This window comes from Phalaenopsis equestris, unplaced genomic scaffold, assembly GCF_001263595.1.
Source record: "Phalaenopsis equestris unplaced genomic scaffold, ASM126359v1 Scaffold000287, whole genome shotgun sequence".
Lineage (NCBI taxonomy): Eukaryota > Viridiplantae > Streptophyta > Magnoliopsida > Asparagales > Orchidaceae > Phalaenopsis > Phalaenopsis equestris.
Window position 1 is genome coordinate 1595775 of NW_018164729.1, and position 17054 is coordinate 1612828.

General features: G+C 37.6%; 1 protein-coding gene across 1 annotated transcript in view; it reads left to right on the top strand.

Moving 5' to 3' along the window:
- LOC110025087 (isoamylase 3, chloroplastic) overlaps positions 1-17054 on the top strand; it is a 92627-nt gene that overhangs the window by 27348 nt on the left and 48225 nt on the right. The window contains exon 13 of the mRNA XM_020725355.1: positions 16105-16204. Within this exon, the coding sequence (XP_020581014.1) occupies positions 16105-16204 (100 nt within the window). The remainder of the gene's footprint in view (positions 1-16104; positions 16205-17054) is intronic.

Here is a 17054-nt window from a genome sequence, read left to right on the forward strand (position 1 = left end):
AAACGGATGTCACAAATCTCTTAGTTTGCTGGATTGGGTCTATCGCCGAGGTCTACACTTATCTTTCGGGAGGGTGTAGTATTCGCGGTATCAGACACGATTATGCAAACTATTGGACGAATGAGATCCATTTGGTCTCATTTTTCAAAAAAAAAACTAAAACACACTACTTTCAAAACCCAAACTATATATCTTTTATACTTAAATTAAATCAAAAAAATTATTTTCATATATCATATTTTTTTAAATAAATCTAATCAATCGAAAAGTTGACCGACAATCCAGTATACCAAAATAAACGTATACCCAAAAATAAGAAGTACACCAAAAAATTAACTAAGGACACCAAAAAACTGAGAAAAGAGCACCAGTGCTACGATGAGTTTGTTGAGATGGCATCAACATCATATGCATCTCAGTCCACAAAAGAATCCTGCAGAAAAGAAGACAAAGGTAGAAAAGAGGAACCGAGATAGTAGACAGTGAGCCGATGAAGCCAAGAGCATCCAATACACCTTGTGGTCCTGAAAGGAGCGTGGGAGTGCCACTGCAGAAAGATAAACATAAAAACAGAGAAAAAAAGAGATTCCACAAGGGAATAGATACGCAAGGGAGACCCTCGACCAACATCCTCAGGTGTAAGAGCTGGCACCCAAACAAGGCACCACAAAACCAAAAGCAGGTATTACTATAAGTAGCAGGCGAGGGGCAACCACAATCCCTCAGATAGCAGAAATCCAAGCCAACCCGAAACAGAAATAGAAAAATGAAAACAGTCCAAATGATTTGCAAAGAGCCGAGGCCAAACCATACCAAAATTAATAATAACATGTTAGGAGGAAACATCCCGACGAAAAAGACTTTTTCTTTGCCCCCCCCCAAAGCGGGGGGGGGGGGGGGGGGGGGGGGTAGATCCCACCCAACAGTTATTAGTAGCGCTACCAAAGATAGCAAACCAATTTGCGGGTTGATTCCGTTCACGATAAATGAAACTCCAAATAACAGCCATATGAGAGGTTAAGAGTTTAGCCTCTTAATATAATAGAGAATATCCAAAGGGGCTTCGGCACCATTAGCAAGGATGTCAACCAAGATGCGATTATCACTTTCAAAGATAATAAAATGTCAGCTGAGAGAGTGAGCTATCATGACAACCGTCAAGATGGCCCGAGCTTCTGCCTCAATAGGAGTATCAGCATAAGAGGGTGAGGAAAAGAAATGAATACAGTTCGCTGCACAATTCCTAGCAATGCCCCCATAAGCAGCACTGCTGGATTTCCAACTCCCATCAGTGTTAAACTTCATCCACCCCCTGGGAGGTGGCCGCCATCTCACCAAAACCAGGAGATGAGGAAACCTCCTCTCAACCATTATCGTAGGCCCCAAAGAAAGAAAATAATTAATGCCCGAAAAGAAGCTTTGTTTAGCATTACCCTTCCTCCAAAGCTTTTTAATATAGGCAATAATATTTGTAAAGACTATCGTATTCTGAATGGCTTTACCCTCATGTTTAATATCATTACGAGCCATCCAAATAAACCGACATATAATGTAAGGGTAAACTTGCAGAAAGCGTTTCTGTTTTGGATCCGGATTGCAAATCATAGTGGTAAGCAAAAGATTCCGATCCAGATTCAAAATAATGCCAAACCACATGCCAACCTTCCTCCAAATGAAAAGTGAATAAGAGCAAGAAAAGAAAATATTCTCAACAACCTCCTCTGTCGCGTTACAGAAACAACAACGTGAGGCAAGTCGAATATAAGATCCGCCAAGCCAGGAAAGACATAGAGGGAGTTAATGCCCAACTCCACACACCCTTTCCCCAAGGGAGCTTGTGAAAATTATGTAAGGCGGAATATAAAGATTGGGTAGTGGAGGAAGAAATGGGAAATTTCAAAGGAGTATCTTGCATTTGACGATCAATAGGAATGGTGAAAATCAAGGTAGCTCCCTCGAGCCCCAGAAGGCTAAGGAGAAAAGGAAAATTCTAATGACCATACACCCAAGTGTCAGAAACTATAAGACTTGAAAACCTTATATCCCTCATATCAAGCATTACATGGGACCAACAGTCATGCCAAAAGAAAATGTTTCTACTCCCCTCCTCCCAATAAATGAACTCCTTAGCCCAATCCCTAATATAAAGCATTCTCTTCCACATTGTGGAATCCCTCAACTGCCAATTAATCAATGCAGGATGCGAGGAGTAGCAATATTTCCCGAGCATGAAATTAGCCCACAATGAATCACATTTACGGAAATTAAACAATTGCTTAAAAAACATTAATATCAACAATATGGTGCAGAGATTTGAAACCCAAGTCTGCAACATAGAGAGGTTTGCAAGTATTCTTCCAAGACATCCATCTTCTACCTGAATGATTTCCCACCCATAAAAACTTATCAAAAGATCTTTCAAGTCTCAAAAGTGTGCTCTTCTTGAGTTGGAAAACTTGAAGAATATATAATGGAAGAGAATGTAAGATACTCCTAAGCAACTTAATTCTACCCCCAAATGAAAGGAAATTATTTTTTCAATCCAAGATTTTCTTCCGCACCTTTTCCACCACCTCGTCAAACTGAATCCGCCTCTTCCTGCCTTTAAGTAAAAAGACCGTCAGATATTTAAGTGGAAGGATAGAAAAAGAGAAACCAGTAAAATTGGCAATCCAGCACGCATTAGAACGATTGATCTTGTTTCCTATGTATAAGTTGCATTTGTTGGCATTAAATAGGAGACCAAAGACAGATTGGAAGTCAACTGTTAAACGGTGAATTTCCCTCACCGCTTTTTTGCTAGCATTAGAGAACAAAATCATGTCATCGACATATGCCAAATGTATAACCAACGTATTGGATTTATGAGCATATTGCAATGTGGGGTTTTGCCTAAAAAGATTATTTAAGAGGCGGGAGAGATAATCAAATATTATAATGAAAATAGTGGGGGATAAAGGATCGTCCTGCTTAATCCCACGTCCCGCACTAAAGAAGCCCCGAGATTGATCATTGATGAATATGCTATATTTATTGCAATGGAGCCATGAGAGAATAATTTTACAAAATTTATGAGAAAAACCCCGAGCCTTAAGAACCTTCAAGATGAACTCCCAACTAACTGAATCATAAGCCTTGCGAATATCCAATTTAGTGACCATGTTTCCCTCTCTACATTTCTTATCAATATCCAGGATTAGTTTCTGCGCAAGCATAATATTATCCGTGATCCCTCGCCCTTAAATAAAGGCAGATTGATTCAAGGAAATTAATTTATGAAGATGAGGTTGAATACGTCTGACCAATATTTTACTAATCATCTTAGATATAACAGAAGTCAGAGAAATATGTCTAAAATGGTCCCAAGAACTTTTTTGATTGTTTTTGGGAATGAGAACAATAGTAGCGGCAGAGAGATAATTTCCTGGGATCTCCCCCTTAAAGAAACTCTGGATGGCTTCCACCGCCTTTTCCTTAACAATGCTCCAGCATTTAATATAGAAAGCAGAAGTGAAGCCATCAGACCCAAGGGCTTTGTTGCTATTAATGTCCAAAAGAGTAAAATAAATTTCCTCAGGCGAGGGAATATCACATAGATCGAGATCCACCATGTAATAACGTGCATCATCAAATAAAGAAGCATCGATAGAGCCCGATGTCTCATGAAACGCAAAGAGTTTAGAGAAATAAAGAACAACGCTCTCACCAATCTCCTCATCTCCAGTGATCCAGCTCCCCTCATTATTTTTAATCCTCACAATGGTGTTATTAGCTTGTCTTTGCTTCATGCAAGCATGAAAGTATTTGGTGTTTCTATCATCTTGAGAGAAGTGGGTCTCCCCAGCTTTTTGTTGTAACAACTCCTCCCAAAGGGAGGCCTTCAGTAGATCTTTATTAGCCTCCTGCATTTTATGAATAATATCATCAGAAGATTCATCAAGAGCCCGTAGGAGACTTACCCTCTGTTCAGCCCTCTTAACTCTAGCATGAACATCACCAAATACATCCTAGTTCCAAGTCCTTAGGGCAGAAACTACCTTTTTATGTAGCTTCCAAAGAGTGAACCAAGCATTGCCCACCTCCTCACATTTCTAATTAGTAGCTTTTTGAAATAATCAAAGGATAAAAGGAGGGGACTATGATCAGACCCAAATCTGCAAAGATGCTGAATTTGTGAAAAACCATAAACGATCTAGGATATCCAGAACTGATTAACAAAACACCTATCAAGGCGTTCAAAATGCTTGCCCCTTTTCCAAGTAACCTTAGAACCAACAAAGCCCAAATCACAAATGCCATCTAAATCTAAAGCTTCATTGAATTTATCAGTTAAAGTGGTGCAATTTTCCGACTATCCAATTTTTCAGATTCATGCATAACCATATTGAAATCCCCTCCAACCATCCAATTCTGATGGATAAAGGCACCCATATCAGATAATTTGTGCCAGAGATCATATCTAGCAGTATTAGAAGTCCCGACATGAACAAAAGTAAGACATCCAGAGAATTCGTCCATAGAGAAAGAAGTGTGCTCAAACTGTCTATCATCAATAAGGACATCAACTGTGATATGTTTCCCCCAAAACAACCAAATCTTGTTATAGCAATTAACAAAGAAAGAATTTTTTGAATTTACCCAAAATGCGCATCCGGAGAAGAAACCAAAAGTTCCAAAATAGCAAATACCGACCTTATGAATCCTTGTCATTAATTTGAGTATACCAAGGGAGCGAGGATCCGCAACTCCCCTGATATTCCAAATTAGGACATTATACATAAATAGACATATGACCCTTCCTACATATGACCCTTCCTAATAAAAGATCTAGGTCGGGTCCGTTCATTTTCTCCATCAGAAAAGTAGTGATTCATATTCAACAAATTATTCCCACTATTATGTTTTTGCACCTCTTTTTGGACTCTATACTTCCTCCATATGGTACTTTTGAACATACCATTCATCCCTTGATATTTTAGAAATATCCTCCAAAAGAGTGTCGGAGAGGGCATCAGAATGGTGAAAATATAGAGAATTATTATTAGTGTTCAAAGCATCAGGGAGAGAGGCCGAAGAGAGACAAGCCCCCTCAGTATTAGAAATAATAGGAGGAACCGAAGTAGGTATCACCCGCTCAGTTCGCCCAACCAGAGAGATAACATTAGAAAGTAGAGGATATAGATTATTATCAGTATTCAAAGCATCTGAGAGAGGTGGAAGAGAGACGAGCCCCCTCTTTATCAGAAATAGTAGGAGGAAACGAAGCAGGTATCACCTGCTCAGCTCGCCCAACCGGCTATCCCCCGGTCTGGGCCAAAGCAGGGTTAACAATTGGGTTAGAGACCATGACAAAAGCATCTGCCGGAGCAACCATAGCATTTTCTACAGGGAGCATAGGCGCCTGCTCAACGTGTGACTGTTTCATACTTTCCCCTTTCCTCAACTCAGGATTTAACCTGAAGCATTGATCCTGACCGTGGCCAAACATTCAACAATGAGTACAGTAAGAGGGATGCTGTTCTAATAAAACCTGCTGCCAATATCCATTGTGAGTTGAATCAATCCAAACCTCATCAGGTGGAGGTAAGGTAACATCTCGTTTGATTAAAACCCTAGCCACAGCCGGTCTGGTGAGATTATAGGTTGGAGCATCAAGTTTAAGGGGTTTCCCAAACATAGTGGCCAAGGAGAACAAAATTTCATGTTTAAAAAGATGGGCTTACAAACCTGGGAACCGAAGCCAAACAGGGATAATCAGAGCCTCAGCTTTGGGATCAAAATTGGCTGACCATTTCAAGACTTTCATTTCACAGTTCTCAAAGCACATCAATCGCCTAGCAAACAGACATTTATAGTCCTCATTAGACAACTGAATTAAAATGTGCCTTCCATCCAAGGGTCCTATCTTCCAATCTCCGATAAGCTTCATCAGTTCGAAATATTTTCGAAGGAACTCCATATTAGGATACCCATACAAGAATTTTCCTACCAGATGAAGGCGACAAGAGGAAGCGAGATCACCGTTCTCGGCGTCGAAGAGGAAGAGAGCAAGCTTACCCCATTTTCGGCCAGGACGTCGAATGAAAGAAGATTCGGTACCGAGTACGAGTGAATCATAGAAGACAGAAGGGAAGTTTGGAATGCCGTCTGCGGTCACGCCGACATAGGAATAAAACCGTTTACCCGCGTCACCAACGCCGCCGACGGTCACGCCAACGTAAGAACGAGCCATGACGACCGATTACCCGCGTCGCCATCGATTCGCAAACCCTAGAAGAGCCGGAGTCGAAACCATCGCTTTTATTATCCTTATAAATATAAAATATATATATATATATATTATAAAAGCCCAAGGGCTAATATATTTAAAAGAAAATGTACAGATAGGTTGTATGAGATGATCTAAAATAAGGCCCTCTCATACAATACAACACACACAAAAATGCAAAGAAACAAAGATACGTAAAGATAAAAAAGAACCAAAAATCCATCAACAGTCGCAAAGGTCTAGGGACGTCCCACTTTAGTTCTTCCTCTGCCTCTAGTTCACGGAAGGGAGCCAGCTAACAAATTGGTAAGGTGCGTACCATTACTCGAAGTAACCAAAGTATCATTCATCAAATTTCTAAGCTCAGGTATGTCTCTATTCTTCTTCTTCCTCTTGGATGTGTAAACCTGTCATTCCTCATCCGAGGATTGACTCAATTGATCAATTGATTGGTCCAAAGGTGTTCGGATAGGTGTCGAACGTTGCACATCTTGATCTTCCTGAGTCTGAGTAGCATTGACATCTTTCTGGACCTGATGAGGCGGTAGTGAAGCAGCAGAGGTATTTTCACCTGTAATGTCAGTTATAGGTTCTAGGGCAAGCGGAGTCTGAAGAATCTCTCTCGACTCCATGATAGGAGGTTCCGAAGACGAGGGAGCCACAACAATGTGTGGAGACCGAATGATTGATATATTGCCTGCGGGAATAGTAACGTCTTCAGGTGTATCCTTTTGATGATCGATAGTGTCAATAACTTGGAGTTGATCAGGAGGAATTCGAATCATTGCCTCTATCGGATCACTTTATTTTTTTGGTCTGAGGTGGGTATGTAGATGATGGCATTGAGAACTGAAGTGACCAAACATACGACAGTTCGAACAATACGAAGGAAAAGACTCCATCTCTACCTTCTGTTAATATCCATGATGTTGTATGCCCAACCATATTTCTTCAGAAGCGGAAACAGTAATATCTCTTTCAACAAGTATTCTGGCTTCAGATGGACGAGAAAGATTAAAAATAGGAATGTCCATCTTGAGTGACTTACCATAAGCTGAAGCAATAAAATACAATACTTTTTGAGAAGAATAATGAAATTTCAGACCAGGAAGAAGAACCCAAGCCGGAATGATTGGCGGTTTTGTCTGTGGGTCAAAATCCACATACCATTTGAAAATCTTAATTACTCTGTTATCAATCCAGATTATCCTTCTAGCAAATAAGCATGTGTAATCTTATTCATTATTAATTTGAATAAGAATGTATCTACCATCTAATAGTCCAATTTTCACTCCTCACCAAGGTACATAAGTTCAAATTCCTTACAAATAAGCTCCATTTTGGGATGACCATATATAAATTTTCCAACCAAATTCAGACGCTAGGAGGAAAAGCCCAACAAAGGCTAATATATTAACCATAAATAAAGATACAGATACAATTTGTTGGAAAGCCCAAACTTGGCTCCCTGCCAACACCAAAACCACAAGGGGTTCCAAAACTAGAAAATACAGAAAAGTACATTAGAGATAAAGAAAAGGTTCAAAAATGTTGAAATACATAATTTCAGATGGTTAGAGAGCAACGCAATTTGGTTTTGCCTCTGCCTCTGGTTCTGGGGAAGGAGCAACTGGAGTCGGCCTCCATTCTTTTTCTTCCTCCTGGAATAGACCTGCCATTTCTCTTCTGAGGATTGACTCACCTGATCATGTTCTAAAGTGTGTTGGAGATTTGTAGATTATTGGACATTAAAAGCAACTACATGTTGTATCGGCTGATCTATTGTTGGATCAAAAGAGCCCTCCCGTGTTTCTTGACATATATGTGAGTCTTCTTCAATAACAATGGGTGGTATAAGCACAATTGGATCTGTAGCTGTAGTATGTTGTTGTTCTTCAGGAACAGTGGCGTTGGGAAGAGGATTGGGTTGCATCTTCTCAACAGGGATAATAGGTGGTTGTTCTTTAGCGATATTCGACCTTAGATGAGGATGTCAATGATAGCAAATAGTAAAGTTGTGACCAAACATACTACAATGAGAGCAATAAGGAGGGTGTGATTCGATTTTCACCTTTTGCCAATACCCGTTGTGAGTGGTTCCAATCCACATCTCATCCGGAGCTGGTTGAGTGATATCCCTCTCAACTAACACACAAGCCACAGAGGGTCTGGTGACAGCAAGCGTAAGACTATCAACCCTGAGAGACTTACCGTAAGCTGTTGCTAAGGAGTAGAGAATTTTCAAGTTGAACAGATGTAATTTTGACCCCGAGAATTTAATCCAGACTGGAATGATAGAGGACTCCGCTTTTGGGTCGAAACCAACGGTCCACTTCAGAATTTTCATATAACGGTTTTCGATCTTGATAATTTTCTGAGAAAGTTACGAGTGTAATCGACATCATGAGACAACTGAATCAGTAAGTGCCGACCGTCAAGTAAATCAATATTTCAACTGCCCAATAACTTCATAGCCTCAAAATTTTTTCGAATGATCTCTAGTTTTGAGTGACAATACATAAATTTCCCCACTAGAGAAAAACGTCAGAAGGACGCGAAAGTACTGATTTCAACCTCTGTGAGAATAAGAGCAGACTTTCCATTTTTTTTCTTAATTTTTTTATGAAGGTGTGATCGCCACCACCTTCAAGAGTGTCGTGAAAAGATTGAGGAACATTGCAGGACTTGCCAATATGAAAATCAGACTCTGAACCTGAAATGAAGACTCTGAACCTGAAAGAGAAGCACGAGTAGGAATAGGAATGTCGCCGACAAGTGCAGTAGCATAAGAGCGGATCGTGGATGCCATCTCCAAAGCAGCTAGGGAGTCGTTGGACGCTGGAAATAGGCGAGCAAAACTGCCGCCTACGAACGACGCGAGCAGGTTTGATGCGGCGTATTGGCCTTGACGAAGAAGTGCCGCAGATAAGGCTGCGATTTCGTCAAGGCACTACGAAGGACGCGGAAACGACGCAGCAGCGAAGCCGAGGGAGGCGAAGTCAAAGCCGAGGGAGGCGAAGTCAAAGCAGACGGAGTCGAGCAGACAAATTCGACGCAAACGAATTCAAGGCAGACGAAGTGCGACGAAGGAAACGACGAAGTCGAGCAGACGACGAAGTATGATGAAGGAGCAGACTGCGATGTCTATATATGTTATTTAGGAATTGGACTTTTAGTTTTGATATGTTTTGCTTTAAGATGGTTATCGACGTCTCTTTTTTCTTTTTAGGGTTGTATCTAAGGGTTCCAAGTTGTGCTCTGGCTATATTTCATTCCCGAGATGGTGTTTTTCCCCTTCCACCCATTCCCCACTTCACTCTCACCTTCTTCTCCATCCTTTCCTTGTTGTCGCCACCCCAAAACCTCTTGTCCTTTGTTGTTCCAACTACACCTTTGCTGCCTTTGCCCCTAGGACACATTGATTCCTGTTATTTGCTTACTATCCGAAACCTAGGAAACCACTACCTTGATGTTTTCTGCTTGTTAGCCGCCAACGTCCCATGACCCCGGAGGTCCAAATCTTACCCGGCACCAATCACACCCTAGATCCAACCCTAATTCTAGTGTTGTGTGTTTTTTTGTTGCATTTTCAGATGTCTGCATTGCTTTGTTGTAATTTCCAATTTGTATTCAATAGTAATATTTACTTTATGTTGGTTCTTTATTAAATCCCAGTTTTGTTTTGTATCAAATCTAACTTAATCCGAGTTTCATCCTAGGGTTACCAAAATCCACCAATACCTCACGCAAACTCCAGACAAAACCATTTGTCCTTGCTCATTTTTCAAATTAGCCACACTAAGCTTTCCCCCCACCCTAAATCAGCCCCACACACCCTCCTTTATCTCCCAAAACTAAACCATAACCATGCCACATAGAGGCAAATACCAGAAGCTTTTCAGAAACTTACAATGGAATAGATGCAGTGAGAAATCCACACCGTCAACTGTGATAGTGACATTCAAAGAGGAGAGGGAGGAAAATCTGAATCCATTTCATAGGGATTTTAGTGGAGAGGAGGATTGACCCGACATTTTTGAATTCAATATCAGAGGAAGCCAAGGGATGGAGGACATGGAGATATGGGAGTAAAAGTGAATTTGTCGGATTTCGAGGGGAGAATGAATTCTGATGAGAGTTGCAGACAATTGAGAGAATCTTTGAGTATAAGGAGGTGCTAGCTAATAGGAGAGTGAAGCTTGCTGACATAAAGCTGTTGAGGGTGAGATGCTTGTGGTTTGTCTAGTTTAGATCGAGACTACGAGATTTTAGCAGTGGCATCACCACAAACTTTTTTATACTTGTTGCACAGTGAATGGAAGGGTGTGTGACCTTATCATTGATGGAGATAGTTGTGAGAATGTGGTGTCTACACTAATGATGAACAAGTTGAGTTTCACTACTCAGAGACATTTCGAGCCATATTTTTTGACTTTGTTGAAGAAGGGGAACATGGTTAGTATTGACATGAAATGCCTTGTAGAGTTTTTTTATTGTAAATCAGTTGCATGACAAGATGTGGTGTGATTTTGTACCCAAGGGTGCCTGTCACATTCTACTTGTGAGATTTGGGTAGTTTGATCATAAGATTAAACATGATGGATTAAAGAATGTTTTTTCATCCAGGATGGAAAGCTCATAGTTCTACATTCTGCAGGGTACGGGATTATATGCACTCTTGCTACGAGAGAGGTGCTAGTGGGATCAATTTTGGTGATGTTTGAGAATTGTGAGATATAAGAGTCAAAATGACACACGTGGCAATCACTATGTAGACACTGCTAGGGGGCAACTTGTCTTCACTTTAGAAAGAAATGAGTCAATCTTGAGCTACTTTTGGAGGACTTTGTGGAGTACGTTTGGCATGAAATTCCAGTTCAGTTCAACAATGTACCCGCATATAGGTGGATAAATTTAGATGGTTACTTGCATTTCAGGAAATCTTCTCATGTTTTGTGGGACATTGCATTTGACAATGGGATCTAGGTGTTTTTAGAGATGCAGTTGAAGGCTCTCCAGTCCCAAGAGTTTACGGCTGCTATGCCACTTTGAACGCGGTTGACCTGACACTATATATTGAAGAATTAAAACCTTCGACCGATAAGGTCCAAGCTCCAAAAACCTCGCTAGATTGACGCGAGAGCGTACGAGGTCCTATGATACCATAGTTGCGAGGAACGCAACATCTGGTTCCTGCGATCTATGCAGGAAACAAACCAAAAAACTTTTTTAAATTTTCTTTCTAATTTTTAACATATTTTCATTTTTACTTCTTTTATTTTTCAATTAGGTATTTTGCTTCTAGGAGACTTGTATATGTTGTATTACTTTTAGTTTTGCTGTGTTTTGCTTTTTAACAACAGTCAAAATTTCATTTTCTTTCTTGGGCTATATCCAAGGGTTCCTAGTGGTGCTATAGTTGTATCTCATTCCCAGGGTGGTGTTTATCCCTTTCCACCTATTCCTGACATCACTCTCACCTTCTCAATCCTCGCCTTGTTGTTGCCTCACAAACCACTTGTCCCCTGCTGTGCCAACCACACCTTTGCTGCCACTGCACCTCAGACAACCAGTCCACATTGATTCTTGTTGTTTGTTTGCTGTCCGAAACCTAGGAAAACATTGCCTTGCTGTTTCCTGCTTGTTAGCCTTCTCCTTCCCACCACCTTAGAGGTCCAAACCCTACTTGGGACCACCCACACCCTATATTCAACCCTTGTTATAGTGTTGCATGTTTTTTGTTGCAATTTCCGATTTCTGCTTTGCTTTGTTGTAATTTTGCAATTTGAATTCATTAGTAATATTTACTTTTCGTTAGATGTTTGTTAAATCCTAATGTCACTTTAACCATAGTTATGTCGTCTATTCCATTTCTTTCTTAATATTCAGCATTTAGTTTATCCACTTTTCCTAATGGTGCATGTTTTTCTCTCGTTTTTATACAATCTCAAATCAAAAGATTAAATTTCACAAATTCTACTACCCCACAATCTCTATAATGTAGTTATTTCTTATCCTTTACATTCATATTTTTGCTTAAATTACTGATTAGTGACTTCTTTATTGCCCAACAAATTATTGATGTAATAAGATTGTTGTTATATTGCAATGTACTCTCGAGAAACTACTCCATTTTACCATTACATCTTAACTCTTGAACAAAATACTTATCCATATCCCAATTCTTCTCTATAGAAAATTCAAGATATTTATCCTTGCCACATATCTGTCACTTGATTTTTCAATAATATTGGTTGATAATTATCATTTTTGCACTAGTAAATATTGCATATTATATGCTTGATCTTTGTTCTACCAATTTTATGTCTCTTTTAAAAATTTTATCCAATAGTTTAACTTTTCAGTGAGTGAATGGAAAACAAAGATTCATAAAGTTGACCCCAAATAATTGGGATGAGTATAAACATGATGATGATGATGATGATGATATTCTAGATTTTACATTTATAATCCTAGATGGAAGAACTATACACTCTAAAAGTAATATGCATTAGATACTTTGAATATGATATTTTAGCATCTTAATTCAATTGACATTTATATGCATAACTTTTTGATCCTCTTGTCGCAGAAGGATGTAATTCTGAATATCTTGACATTTAAATGCATAACTTTTTGATCCTCTTGCTGAAGTAGGAATGTAATTCTGAATATCTTGTCGATCACATTGTAGTTTTCTAGAACCATAACCTTTTTGGTTATTTTGTTGACTGACCCAAATGCTATGTTCTACTACTTGTTAATATGATGCTGCAATCTTAAGCAAATCTAGGGTTTTCAAATGTGGATGTAGAATGCCATGTTTGACATTACTCACACAAATCTAAATTTGTAGTTCATGAGCTTCCAATTTAAACAATAAAAAAAAAAGAAGAAAAAAGAAAGAGCGAAACTTGAGAAGACTTAACTCAAAGTTCATGAACTTCTAATTTCATGAGGAATTAATGCTCATGTAAAAATTGATTCCTCATGACATTTAAGACTAATGAAAATCCTATGCCTTTAAGAAAACTAATTTCATAGTCTAAAACCTAGATTGTATAAAATTTGATCACCCAAGTAAACCATTCTTTGATCTTAGAGAATGGAGTGAAAGCAAGGAAAAGAAATCATCAAATGACAATCCACGCCTTAGGTATAAGTGATAACTTTCTCTGAAAAGTTTTATTAAACACTTACACTTGGAAATATTATCAACTAATTAGCATTCATGTACAAATGGGAAAACTTAAATGTTGTTAAGCAAAATAATTGAATTAGGGAGTTCACAGTCCTTTTTTTAAATCATATATTTTTTAATATGAAAAAATATCAAGATTTAGTTGGCAACTTTGATTCCTCTAAATATTATCGAAAAATCATACACAAGAACATTGTGAGAATATGCCCATAAAGATAGTCAAGGCGGATGCTTTGAAATCAGATTAAAAAGCTTGAATCACGTATAGGAACTAGCTTAAAAGACATAACACATTCAACTTTCCATGATAACAACTATAGTATAGAGTACAAAAATGACAAGCTTCAACATTTGTGTAAAGAGTTGTACATTTCATGCGAATCGCTGACACGGAAGTTCCGCCATTTAGAGAACTGGTTAGAGCAAACTCACTAATCTTTCTGAGTCTCCAAATCAGTGATCAAATAGTTCATTTCAAAGTTACTGTCATGACTCAGCCTGATAGTTTAGAATTAACACAATGAGGAATTGCGGTCGAACGGGATTAACTTTTCCTTTAAATTAAATAATTAACCACCAAAATTTTCAATAATAAAAGAGCCACTAAATATCATAGAGTATACTAAACTATAATCAAATCCAACCAAAAAGACATCATAGTCTGTAAGTAAATAATTTCATAATTTGATTAATAATAGTACAATATTAATTTGAAACAAATAATACAAGAAGCTAGAACCATAACAAACAACCTACTACCTATTATTAGTATACCTTATCTTGTAAACCAAATCTCTCTTGTCAGTCATGTTGATCTAGTATTTTACCTGAAAGAAATTATTATTTTAAATAGTAAGTTTATCACAACTTAACAAACGATTGTAATTTTATTATGAATTAAATTAATATGCAAATGATATGCATGAAAAAAAAATGTGATTCATTAATTAATTCAACTGTAAACTTTCATTTTAAATTAGTTCTTCCTGTTTCAACTTAAGTATTTATTTTTAAAATATTTTTAAGAAGTTATATCAGGATTAGTGTCTAAACCAATTCTATCTTAAAAAAGTTGTACTCATATGTGCCATCAAAAGTTTGCATCCTAGGTACTTTCAAAGTTTTGCACCCGAAGGTACATCTTTACCATTTTTGTTTGCTTTTTTTGTGCACAGGTCTAATAGTGTCCCTAGCTAATACCATAAAGGGGTACATCCTGATTGACTTAATCCTTTACATTTCGATTTATTTTTATTTTATCCATTTAAAGTCGTTGAACAACCATTTACCCTTCCTTGTTTCTTATATTTTCATTTCAAACATCCTTTAATTTTTAATATGCATATAATTTGAAAATTAGATATTTTTAATACAATAACAATAGTCCTTTTTAAATAAAACATTAATTAATACACATAAGAAATCAATTACCCACCTTTGCCTTAAAGGAATTCTTTACGAGCTTAATCCTCTGCTCACTTCTTCTTACTATCACCTTCTCTTTGACAATGCATTTTTTTTCCCAAATCACGATCCAAAACACTAATTCGTTGAATCAAATTTTCTTTGATTCATTATATTAATATCTATTTCATAACATTTTACTTGATTAAACAATACATTTTATATAAATAAGACACCCAAAATATTATCTTTCTGAAATTTGCTCAGATCGATATTTCTTCCCACCAAAATCTTCCACTTATAAGACTTGATTTTAATTCAAAAAATTTTAATATTAATATCATGACATATTTAATTAATTAAAATTATATAATTAAAAGCTTAAACCATAACATTACTTTCTTCCAAAGTGCACAAATGGCTTCATCTACTTCCTTCTACTACGTCTTGAAACCAATCGTAACCCCCTGCCTTCACATATAAGCTATTCTCCTTCTTCCTTCTTCTTTCTTCTTCTTCTTCCCCTTCCTCTATCTCTCGCTCTCCTTATCTTTTTTATAATAATAATAATAGTAATAGTAATATTAAAATTTCAGTTATTACAGTCACAACCCATTTAATACTTGTTGCCCAACAAACTTTTAAATCCTATCACCAACCAAGCCTTTCATGCAGAATCAAAGGCCTAATACAAAACCGACAGCAACCAAAGGCTACTTCTGTAAAACATTTTTATGCTAAAAAGCCTAAGTCATGAACCAACCAGAGGATCCAAATAGAGAGTGCAGCTGGACAAAAGCAAGAATTGATTCATGTAAATAATTAAGAATGAACCAACCAAACTAGCCCTCTAGAGAGCACAATCTGATCCCCATAGGATCATAGTCATTTGTATATTTTACACAAATAAATAAAATTAGAACATTCTGAAAGTCAAAGAATTACTGAAACAACATCAACTAAGTATAGAATTTAATCTGATGTGCTGCAATATCTGTTTGCCTTGGGGCACTTAAGATATTTGTAAATGAAAAAGCTCGCTCTTTTTTTAGTTCTAAAAATTTCTCTTGCTAGGAAAGTTGAGAACAAAATCTTATTTTATATTTTTGACTAAGATAATCGTATACATGAACTATCATTTTCTAAATAATATATTTACTACTAATTTTTTCAATTTTGAATGATCACGAAGCATATTAAACAAAGCACACTTATGCTTGAACCTCTATAGGGTTGAAGAATATCACGTGAATGGATTCCGCTTTGACCTTGCAAGCATACTTTGCAGAGGCATTGATGGCGCACCCCTTAATTCACCTCCACTAATTAGGGTACTTTTTCTCCACTTTGGCTTTAAATGATGATTTATTCTTTTATTTATATTTGTGATGGAAACTCTGCATCACAATGAAAAACACAACCTTCAGCATGCACCAGTTATCACCATTCCGTAATTCAGTTTCAACATCAACGAATGTTTTCCATGTGTAACTCTGGATATAACTAGATATTGCTTTGTTTTCTTCCCATGTTTACCTGATGTTGATGATGTTCAAACTGTTGTAGTTTAGAAAGTTAAATGTCTTACTGTTACTCTAAATGGTTGATGCAACATTTTTAATGCATTATCTTTAATGCTGGATATATTAAGGTAATGCAAAATGCTAACAAGAAACATAGATGCTAGTTATGAGGTTGGTTATGATTTTCAAACCAGGATGGTGTCGGCGTTTAAAAGGGGGGGGAGTTACGTTTGGGGGTCGCCCGTAAGAAGCTGTCGGTCGCCGAAATTGAAATCCCGTCGCCCGCTTCGGAAGGACTTTTTAATTTACGTATATATATATATAATTTTAGAAAAATATGAAATCAAACTGACCTCATATTTTTCACAGTTTAAATGAAAAAGCGCTCTACCTCAAATCCTGTATCTATCCCGAGGGATAAACACAAGACTTGAGGATGAGGCTCAATCAAATAAACTACGAAAACATATGACATCCGTTTGGGTCTGGGAAACCGTTTTATTTGCCGACAAGTTCCCCTATTTAATACAAGGAATTAAATAGGGTTTATTTTAAGCTGGGTTCAGAAAAGCTTCCTATAAGGGCAAGCCCCTATAGTTAATTACATCTTAAAGGACCGAAGTCACCTAAGAAAACTCTCGATAAAAATCAGGGAATA